Source organism: Salmo salar, chromosome 09, assembly GCF_965601325.2.
Source record: "Salmo salar chromosome 09, fSalSal1, whole genome shotgun sequence".
NCBI classification, from domain to species: domain Eukaryota; kingdom Metazoa; phylum Chordata; class Actinopteri; order Salmoniformes; family Salmonidae; genus Salmo; species Salmo salar.
Genome location: NC_138299.1, coordinates 119,942,647 through 119,954,316, shown reverse-complemented (window position 1 = coordinate 119,954,316; position 11,670 = coordinate 119,942,647). Strand labels below are relative to the sequence as shown.

Sequence of the window (11,670 nt, the reverse complement as noted above, 5' to 3'; positions counted from 1 at the left end):
GGCTCCCCATTGGGTGGGCCTGTGTCTACCCAGGCCCAGCCCTGCCTATGCCCCCGGGTTGTAAAAAGGATGAAAAAAAGCGAAGAATTTTTTTTGCCAATGTATTAAAGAATAAAAACAGAAAGACCTTATTTACATAAGTATTCAGACCCTTTGCTATGAAACTACAAATTGAGCTCAGGTGCATCCTATTTCCATTGATCTTCCTTGAGATGTTTCTACGACTTGATTGGAGTCCACCTGTGGTAAATTCAATTGATTGGAAATCATTTGGAAAGACACACACACCTGTCTATATAAGGTCCCACAGTTGACAGTGTGGACTCCAATCAAGTTGTGACTGGGAGACAAGTCAGAATCAAGGGAAAGATGAACGGAGCAAAGTACAGAGATCCTTGATGAAAACCTGCTCCAGGGCACTCAGGACCTCTGACTGGGGGGCGAAGGTTCACCTTTCAACAGAACAATGACCCTAAGCACACAGCCAAGACAATGCAGGAGTGGCTTTTGGACAAGTCTCTGAATGTCCTTGAGTGGCCCAGCCAGAGCCCGGACTTGAACACGATCGAACATAGCTGTGCAGCAATGCTCCCCATCCAACCTGACAGAGCTTGAGAGGATCTGCAGAGAAGAATGGGAGAAACTCCCCAAATACAGGTGTGCCAAGCCTGTAGCGTCATACCCAAGAATGCTGAGAAACTCCCCAAATACAGGTGTGCCAAGCCTGTAGCGTCATACCCAAGCAATGCTCCCCATCCAACCTGACAGAGCTTGAGAGGATCTGCAGAGAAGAATGGGAGAAACTCCCCAAATACAGGGGCGTGGATCAGAAAAACAGTCAGTATCGGGTGTGACCACCATTTGATTTGGCTCATCCAGAGTGACACATCTCCTTTGCATACAGTTGATCAGGCTGTTGATTGTGGCCTGTGGAATGTTGCCCCACTCTTCTTCAATTGTTGTGCGAAGTTGCTGGATATTGGAACTGGAACACGCTGTCGTCCACGTCGACACCAGAGCATCCCATACATGTTCAATGGGTGACATGTCTGGTGAGTATGCTGGCCATGGAAGAACTGGGACAGTTTCAGCTTCCAGGGGGTGTGTACAGATCCTTGAGACATAGGGCTGTGCATTATCATGAAACATAATGTTTCATGAATGTTTCATAAACAAGGTGATGGTGGCGAATGAATGGCACGACAGTGGGCCTCAGGATCTCGTCACAGTATCTCTGTGCACTCAAATTGTGTTCGTTGTCGTTAGCTTATGCCTGCCCCACCACCATCATGGGGCACTCTGTTCACAACGTTTACATCAGCAAACTACTTGCCCACACGACGCCATACACATGGTCTGCTGTTGTGAGGCTGGTTGGACATACTGGCAAATTCTCTAAACTGATATTGCAGGTGGCTTATAGTAGAGAAATTAACATCTATTCTCTGGAAACAGCTCTGGTGGACATTCCTGCAGTCAGCATGCCAATTGCATGCTACCTCAAAACTTGAGCCATCTGTGCCATTGTGTTGTGTGACAAAACTGCACATTTTAGAGTGCCCTTTTATTGTCCCCAACACAAGTTGTCAGGATAGGATGGTGGTTTATTGAACTCTGGTCCTTTGGGTTGAAGTCAAATACCTTTATAAATTACAACATGACACCATAGTGCCTCTTCATTTACACCATTGGGGGAATGAGTCTGGAAATGATGTTACATTATGCACAGCCTCCATTCTTATTTAATGCACCACTGGGTTACCCTATGCCTACTCAAATCAGATAGAGATGCTCAGGCCATCTGGATTGTGGTAATTTGAGACATAAACAGTAAGTACACTTCTTTGAATAGCCTAATGTTGTGTTTAGGCCACTGTTGCATTTAGGCCACTACAGTTGACCAAATGTAGCCTATGAACAATCCAGTACCACTGATTCTTTTTTTTTTATCGGGAAAACAAATGTTAAAATAAGTAACAACATGCACATTGAAAAAAGAATGAATGCAGTTACTGAGCAGTTAACTATCCAATACGGTATATCTGACCCTATGGTTTGACATAGGAATGTAGGAATATTTGGTTTGTTTGGTACTGTGTGTGTGTGTGTGTGTGTGTGTGTGTGTGTGTGTGTGTGTGTGTGTGTGTGTGTGTGTGTGTGTGTGTGTGTGTGTGTTTGGTGTTGAAGATAGATGAATAAAAGCCTTGAACGGAGACGAAAGCGCATCCACCTATTCTGACCAGACGTCCTGTAGTAGACGATCAGAACCTAAGAATCCGCTTGAGCATACTAGCAGGTGAGGGCATTCACAGGCGACCGCTCAGACGGGTGAGGCCAAAACACACACACACACACACACACACACACACACACACACACACACACACACACACACACACACACACACACACACACACACACACTTTGAAAAGTAATTTGAAGCCCCCCTCGTTATAAGCTGCAATTATTTACATTCAAATGTATCATAGTTGTTATTGTCACCTGAATCTGAACATAGCCCACATTATTTAATATCCAACCATGTCTAATTCAATTTGACTCATCATTTCTCAGTGGAGCAAGCTTATTGATCCAGTAGTATGATCAATCAAGTAGAAGGAGTGATTTCTTTTTTATACAAACACAAATACAGTAAACAGGCTAGCTAAATGGATCACATTGCCCGAGCAGCCTAAATACAGTCACAGCCTGCCTACTACCTTGGTGTACAGTGCACATCGACTTTAGAGTGCTCCCTCATTTATTCGCTAGGCGGCATCAGAGTCAAAGATTGTGTCGAGTTGCCTACTGCGGAACCAAAGATAAAATACAGGACATTTTCCGGTCACATTTAACAGAGGGACAACAAAATTTACGGCGTGCATAGTCAAACGACCCTCATAAAACGTTCTCTTTGGCCAACTAGAAAGAGAATCTGCTTACTCTGAGTCGGTAAGTGTTAAATACGAGTAACTTCGCTTTGCTAGCTATGAACATAAACTAGCTAGCTTGTTTTGCTCTGCACAGCCTGGCGGCTAGCTAGTGAATGTCAACACAGTCAACTAAGACGGAGAAAACACAACTAACTAGTGTCGTTATATTTTAGTTTCAATTTAATCTACTAACTTTGTTTGCACATCACGCCAACATCTGTCATAATTTGTGATTGCAGAGCGACAAAAACTCGAAATGAGTACGTTCGTGACTGTGCTTCGCCTCCCGAGAGGACCTGATCCGAACGGCCGCGGATTCGACCCGAACTCACCCCGTTTCATCGCGCTGTGTCCAACAACTATTTCAGCTTCGACTGAAACACGGACCGACTCTGTCGAAATTGGAGAAGAGCAGCGTGCACGGTCGGCTTTGAGAGAAAGCTTCCTGAGGACGCTCATAGCCATGACCAATAAGCAGGTGCAATTCCACATGTACGAGAGAGTCAATGTTGAGGCGAAGTTTGGAGCGTCGGACATCGACGTGCTCAACTTCCAAGTTTCGGAACTACAGACCCCCATTGGGGTGCAGAAAGAAGCTCTGCTCAGGTGCCAGGATGTAATTTCATACTCCTTTGATCTCTGAACAGTGCTGTTCACCAATTTGTGCTGTTCACTTACTTGTGCTGTTTTTGAGCAGATATCCAACAAACTGAATCTGATTTGAACTGTTATTTCTAATATGATTCGGTTTCACATACAGGGCGTTTTGGGGAGTCAGTGATAACTGACTGTTCCATTGTTACACAGTGTTCTGTCTGGGCGAGTATGTAGCAAGATGTTACCATTTATTATTCTGTTACTTTGAGTAAGAGGTAGACTTGCCATGTGTTGTTTTTATGTGGCCAGCCAAGTATTGAGAACACTGATATACAGTATGTCTATGATTTTTGTTTCCTAGTTTCCAATTCAATGTACGTCCACTGGAGGGAGATGTCAGCACTGTCTTTACAACAGGTATGCCAGGGGGCAACCATACCATCGGGTTCTCTGACGATCAGCTGCCCAGTCCATTTCATTAGGAAGAGATGGGGGGAAAAAAACATGTCTTCAGGTGGAATTTTTAAATAATTCTCTGGAAACCTGAATCTTGCCATTATTTTGTGATTACAGGACAATGTGGTTCTTGTCTTCCTTTTCATAAGATCTGTTGCTGAGATATGTTTACCAATGGGCATATGCACTTCTTTTTTCTTAAACTTTGAATAAACATTCTGTCACTTGCATTGAATTTGACAATGGGTTCATTAAGTATGTTGTAGATAAAGGGGTGGTTGTATCGAGCTTATCTTATTCCTCACTGAATGAAATATTCACGTTCAGTGGTCACATCGTCTTTCAGTGTCATGTTTTTAAAATATATTTTGATAAGTCCCTGGCATGTAGGCCTACCTTTCAGTATTGTGCCAGTCAGCACAGATGATATTGCAACCTGGTTTTCTAAATGTAATATGGATGAGAAGGTAGACCTAGCCTAAATGATCTCGACTGCCCAATCTTTAAGACTGCAAATAGAATATTCACAAATGAATAAGAGCCTACAGTGAGCTAAACGAGTATACATGGCTGTGTTTAAGGTCAAAACCCTTTACATACTTTGTGTATGGATTAATATGGTGTTAGTTTACACGTTTGTCAGTTGAAACAGACCTGATGAGTGATCAGTAGTGGTCAGGATTCATCATCCTCACGGAACGCCCTTATGACGAGGCATCGGTAATATTTAATCTTTCTAAAAGGTGCGTTTGTGTGCGTCTCCAATAAATCATTTTATTGGAATGCATTAGGCAATCGGTGTGCAGTGCACAGTCTCCCTCTGTTGTTGGGCCTGAATGATACCGACCGCTTCGTGGAGACGGTCAACAATGAGAGGGTGAGTCATAACCATCCAGCCCCCCTCTAAAGTATGAGTGAAGTCCTGTGACGTTATTGGGCCCTTGTGATTAAATCAGGAAGCCCTCAAGGACGACCAATGTTAATTTCATATTCCCAGGCAGCAGCGCTCAACTCCCTCCCAGCCCACACTCTCCTTGATGTGCGTCCCATTCAAGCTCAGTAATCTTGTTGCAGTAGTGTATCGCCAATAGAGTGAGACATTACATCTAGTTGCTGTGTGTTTACTGTCAATGAGTGAGAAGAGGTTGAATAGTCACTTTATGAAAATCCTCTTTTTGTGCCGGGGACTGAATCTGGTGGTCTGCCTCATTTGTTGCATAGTGGGCACAATGTTTCTCAATGTTATCTACTCTTGAGTTTCTCTTTGCAGTCTGCTTCTCTCTGCTTCAAGTGGAAAAACATCCCTGTGTGTAAGTGTTAAATGGCAGAGGGGCTGTCACAATGGTACAAGGAATCTACCCTGTCACACCATCAGCCAACAGGAAGCACATTACGCTCCTTCCTGTTTGTGGCCCTCTCACTTCCTGTCAAGTGTCTGTGATAACTTTAAAAAATACATGGCCACATCCACTTAATCATACCCTGCCCCGCCCATAATTTCCCCCATTAAAACTGTTGGGCAGTTACTTCTAAGGAATGTATGTGTTTTCCTTCTATGACTGCCTCATAAGGGGTTCACCGATTCAGTCTTGTTTTTGGTTTAGGAGAGCTGGGGTTGAGAAATTATTCAGATTATTACTCATTAGTACTGGCTGACATAAGGCATGAGGTTGAGGACTCAAAGCATATAGAGATACATTTTTCACATTACACCCTGCTGCTGTCGTGGACCAGGTAAAAAAAAATTGATCTCGTGGCTAATCTGGCTAAATACAGGTTAAATAAAATAAAGCATGTATGCTTTTTACTGTAACACCCAGGGCATTATCAGCTCTTGAATGTGTCTCATCTTTGTTTTGCACTCTGAATCCACCGTAGGGTTGTGTTGAGCTTACATCTGAATGTCGTTCGGTGTACATGAGCTGGCACAAATTGGGGAGAAAAATGGGTAAAAATACCAACAACAAAAGAAATGGACATGATTAGAATAATATGAAAAACACCGTGGTGATTGGGTCATAGCGCCCTCTATCATACATGCTGTTGTTTGGTTTCTCCATACAGGAGATTAAGAAGGTGGCTCCTTAGGCCGCCGGGGATGTTGACTGGAATGTGCCCATTGTGTCGCTGTGCGGCAGACAGACTGACTCAGTCACGGTTAGGTGGCATTCCCCGGGTATGTTGGAGGAGCTCCAGTGATTGTGAGGGACAGGCTCACTTCCCCGGCTCAAGTGGCCAGGGAGATAGTGACCCAGGCAGGGGACCATGCCAGCAGAGAGACCCAGGCAAGTAGACATCTGGGCCCCAAACCCAAACAACACCACTCATACCAGGAGGTCTCAAACTTGCTCATTTATAAAATACTATATTTTACATATACATTTACATTTAAGTCATTTAGCAGACGCTCTTATCCAGAGCGACTTACAAAATGGTGCATTCACCTTATGATATCCAGTGGAACAACCACTTTACAATAGTGCATCTAAATCTTTTAAGGGGGGGGGGGGGGGGGGTTAGAAGGATTACTTTATCCTATCCTAGGTATTCCTTAAAGAGGTGGGGTTTCAGGTGTCTCCGGAAGGTGGTGATTGACTCCGCTGTCCTGGCGTCGTGAGGGAGCTTGTTCCACCATTGGGGTGCCAGAGCAGAGAACAGTTTTGACTGGGCTGAGCGGGAACTGTGCTTCCTCAGAGGTAGGGGGGCCAGCAGGCCAGTGGTGGATGAACGCAGTGCCCTTGTTTGGGTGTAGGGCCTGATCAGAGCCTGAAGGTATGGAGGTGCCGTTCCCTTCACAGCTCCGTAGGCAATCACCATGGTCTTGTAGCGGATGCGAGCTTCAACTGGAAGCCAGTGGAGAGAGCGGAGGAGCGGGGTGACGTGAGAGAACTTGGGAAGGTTGAACACCAGACGGGCTGCGGCGTTCTGGATGAGTTGTAGGGGTTTAATGGCACAGGCAGGGAGCCCAGCCAACAGCGAGTTGCAGTAATCCAGACGGGAGATGACAAGTGCCTGGATTAGGACCTGCGCCGCTTCCTGTGTGAGGCAGGGTCGTACTCTGCGAATGTTGTAGAGCATGAACCTACAGGATCGGGTCACCGCCTTGATGTTAGTGGAGAACGACAGGGTGTTGTCCAGGATCACGCCAAGGTTCTTAGCACTCTGGGAGGAGGACACAAGGGAGTTGTCAACCGTGATGGCGAGATCATGGAACGGGCAGTCCTTCCCCGGGAGGAAGAGCAGCTCCGTCTTGCCGAGGTTCAGCTTGAGCTGGTGATCCGTCATCCACACTGATATGTCTGACAGACATGCAGAGATGCGATTCGCCGCCTGGTTATCAGAAGGGGGAAAGGAGAAGATTAATTGTGTGTCGTCTGCATAGCAATGATAGGAGAGACCATGTGAGGATATGACAGAGCCAAGTGACTTGGTGTATAGCGAGAATAGGAGAGGGCCTAGAACAGAGCCCTGGGGGACACCAGTGGTGAGAGCGCATGGTGCGGAGACAGATTCTCGCCACGCCACCTGGTAGGAGCGACCTGTCAGGTAGGACGCAATCCAAGCGTGGGCCGCGCCGGAGATGCCCAACTCGGAGATGGTGGAGAGGAGGATCTGATGGTTCACAGTATCAAAGGCAGCAGATAGGTCTAGAAGGATGAGAGCAGAGGAGAGAGAGTTAGCTTTAGCAGTGCGGAGAGCCTCCGTGACACAGAGAAGAGCAGTCTCAGTTGAATGCCCAGTCTTGAAACCTGACTGATTAGGATCAAGAAGGTCATTCTGAGAGAGATAGCAGGAGAGCTGGCCAAGGACGGCACGTTCAAGAGTTTTGGAGAGAAAAGAAAGAAGGGATACTGGTCTGTAGTTGTTGACATCGGAGGGATCGAGTGTAGGTTTTTTCAGAAGGGGTGCAACTCTCGCTCTCTTGAAGACGGAAGGGACGTAGCCAGCGGTCAAGGATGAGTTGATGAGCGAGGTGAGGAAGGGGAGAAGGTCTCCGGAAATGGTCTGGAGAAGAGAGGAGGGGATAGGGTCAAGTGGGCAGGTTGTTGGGCGGCCGGCCGTCACAAGACGCGAGATTTCATCTGGAGAGAGAGGGGAGAAAGAGGTCAAAGCACAGGGTAGGGCAGTGTGAGCAGGACCAGCAGTGTCGTTTGACTTAGCAAACGAGGATCGGATATCGTCAACCTTCTTTTCAAAATGGTTGACGAAGTCATCCGCAGAGAGGGAGGAGGGGGGGGGGGGGAGGGGGAGGAGGAGAGGTAGCAAAGAGCTTCCTAGGGTTAGAGGCAGATGCTTGGAATTTAGAGTGGTAGAAAGTGGCTTTAGCAGCAGAGACAGAAGAGGAGAATGTAGAGAGGAGTGAGTGAAAGGATGCCAGGTCCGCAGGGAGGCGAGTTTTCCTCCATTTCCGCTCGGCTGCCCGGAGCCTTGTTCTGTGAGCTCGTAGTGAGTCGTCGAGCCACGGAGCAGGAGGGGAGGACCGAGCCGGCCTGGAGGATAGGGGACAGAGAAAATCAAAGGATGCAGAAAGGGAGGAGAGGAGGGTTGAGGAGGCAGAATCAGGAGATAGGTTGGAGAAGGTTTGAGCAGAGGGAAGAGATGATAGGATGGAAGAGGAGAGAGTAGCGGGAGAGAGAGAGCGAAGGTTGGGACGGCGCAATACCATCCGAGTAGGGGCAGAGTGAGACGTGTTGGATGAGAGCAAGAGGGAAAAGGATACAAGGTAGTGGTCGGAGATTTGGAGGGGAGTTGCAATGAGATTAGTGGAAGAACAGCATCTAGTAAAGATGAGGTCAAGCGTATTGCCTGCCTTGTGAGTAGGGGGGGAAGGTGAGAGGGTGAGGTCAAAAGAGGAGAGGAGTGGAAAGAAGGAGGCAGAGAGGAATGAGTCAAAGGTAGACGTGGGGAGGTTAAAGTCACCCAGAACTGTGAGAGGTGAGCCATCCTCAGGAAAGGAACTTATCAAGGCGTCAAGCTCATTGATGAACTCTCCAAGGGAACCTGGAGGGCGATAAATGATAAGGATGTTAAGCTTGAAAGGGCTGGTAACTGTGACAGCATGGAATTCAAATGAGGAGATAGACAGATGGGTCAGGGGAGAAAGAGAGAATGTCCACTTGGGAGAGATGAGGATTCCAGTGCCACCACCCCGCTGGCTCGATGCTCTAGGGGTATGCGAGAACACGTAGGCAGACGAGGAGAGAGCAGTAGGAGTAGCAGTGTTCTCTGTGGTAATCCATGTTTCCGTCAGCGCCAGGAAGTCTAGGGACTGGAGGGTAGCATAGGCTGAGATGAACTATATAATACTATATCTGTACAGAGTATGTGTTCCTGACCCCAACATCTCCCAGGAAATATTGCATCTATCAGTAGTGTCTGAGTAGGTTGGCTATGTATATGAAACATGTTTAACCATTCAGACTGAATCATAAATGACTTGGAATTCCAACTTCTCTTTCTTCCCTAGGTTTGAGTGTGTTTATATACGGTCTATGGTTTGAGCATATCAGCTGCTGACTAACTGTTTTCCAACACATCATAGTAAAGTAGGGGAACATAGTTTTGCTTCCTGGGTGACCTTATAGGGAAGGACGGGAGGGGGTCGCATGTACTCAGTCTAGACAGGAAAACATGAAGAAGGGGGTTTACTAATTAGTAAGAGATTAAAGTTATCTTAATTTATCTACATCAAAACCTAGAGAGCCCTAACTGTCCCACTCCCATTCCCACAGGGCTAAACACAGGAAGATGCTGCTAATGACTGTCTATGATGCTGATGACACCAACAGAGCTCCCAACTGATGATTGAATCGCTTCACAAGCTATGAAGTTCACTCCCCAGCCAATCAGAGGAGGGCAGGAAAGCAAAGCTGCCATTTTGTTAAGTTTGTGGATAAGAATGATGATATTGGGTCAATCCAACCCTCCAAAAGGGTTAAACGGAGTCCTCCATATTTTTGTCCTCTACACATTTAGGATGTTCAAAGGCCAGGGGAAGGTGAATACGTTTCATATTTCCAGTCAAGTTGGGACCTTCCTTGGTCTCCCAACTACTCCTGAACCTCATTGCAGATGTCCAGGCCAGAAAACAACACGTCCAACAGTATTAACGGACCATTCCAGGCTGTCAGGATCTCGCTGCAATCATCCTTTAATTAGACAAAAACAGGAAGTAGACCGGCAATATCTGAGAAACGGTTTTCTGTTGGAGCTCGGTGTGGGCGAGGGCCCAGGACTGACCCTGCTATGCCAAAGGCTCTTTTTTCCAACATGTTATGTTGAATAACATTCCTGTTCGATGAGCAAGAATGCCGTAGACATTCTTGCATGCCCTTAAATGACTAAATCAGGTTATTTTAACAGTGTTGCGAAGGAGATGTCTGGTAATTTATCTACAAGGGAAAGTGCCCTGGCACTGAGAAGTGGCAGTCTCGTAAAAGCTATTTAATCAGGGGCAGAATCGCATACATTTAAAGGTTTTTCTTCCTGTGGTCATTAACGCTGTGTCTGTGACTGGAGCGCTACACTGATATTAAGCTTCCCACAAGAACGGAAGGGAGGACGGTTCCCGACACTCAGTCCCTCCTCCTCACTCCAAAGCCCCTTGTCCTCCAGTCCTTGCTACACTACAGTACAGTTATTCACCCCTCTACTCTCCTTCCTGTACTCATCTTTTTTTCTTCACATCATCAAAAGCGCGTTTTCAAAAGGCAGACCTAATTGCTTATAATTTAACTCACACACGCACTCATGCCCACCAGCCCCCTCCCCAGACAGACTGCAGTCTCAATCTACACTACACAGTACCAGTGAAAAGTTTGGACACACCTACTCATTCAAGGGTTTTTCTTCATTTGACTATTTTCTACATTGTAGAATATTAGTAAAGACATCGGAACTATGAAATAACACATATGGAATCATGTAGCAACCAAAAAAGTGTTAAACAAATCAGAACATATTTTAGATTCTTCAAAGTAGCCACCTTTTGCCTTAATGACAGCTTTGCACACTCTTGGCATTCTCTCAACCAGCTTCACCTGGGCTGCTTTTCCTTCACTCTGCAGCCCAACTCATCCCAAACCATCTCAATTGGGTTTAGGTCGGGTGATCTGATGCAGCACCATCACTCTCCTTCTTGGTCAAATAGCCCTTACACAGCCTGAAGGTGTGTTGGTTAATTTCCCTGTTGAAAAATAAATTATAGTCCCACTAAGCGCAAACCAGATGGGATGCCGTATCGCTGCAGAATGCTGTGGTATCCATGCTGGTTAAGTCTGCCTTGAATTCTAAATAAATCACTAAGTGTCACCAGCAAAGTACCCCCACACCATCACACCTCCTCCTCCATGCTTCACGGTGGGAACCACACATCTGGAGATCATCCGTTCACCTACTTTGCGTCTCACAAAGACACTGCGGTTGGAACCAAAAATCTCACAATCTCACTCATCAGACCAAAGGACAGATTTCCACAGGTCTAATTCCATTGCTAATGTTTCTTGGCCCAAGCAAGTCTCTTCTTCTTATTGGTGTCCTTTAGTAGTGGTTTCTTTGCAGCAGTTTGACCATGAAGGCATGATTCACACAGTCTCCTGTAAACTTTTGATTTTGTTACTTGAACTCTGTGAAGAATTTATTTGGGCTGCAATTTCTGAGGCTGGTCACTCTTGGGGCAGCAAAG

At 46.2% G+C, this 11,670-nt stretch overlaps 1 protein-coding gene across 1 annotated transcript; it reads left to right on the top strand.

The window, feature by feature from the left end:
* Window positions 1-2,847: 2,847 nt before the first annotated feature.
* On the top strand, window positions 2,848-4,215 carry gemin7 (gem (nuclear organelle) associated protein 7). Its single transcript, NM_001140654.2, is given in 2 exon segments — window positions 2,848-2,952; window positions 3,173-4,215. A coding segment is annotated over 1 exon segment (387 nt). The 5' UTR covers window positions 2,848-2,952; window positions 3,173-3,189; the 3' UTR covers window positions 3,577-4,215.
* Window positions 4,216-11,670: the final 7,455 nt, after the last annotated feature.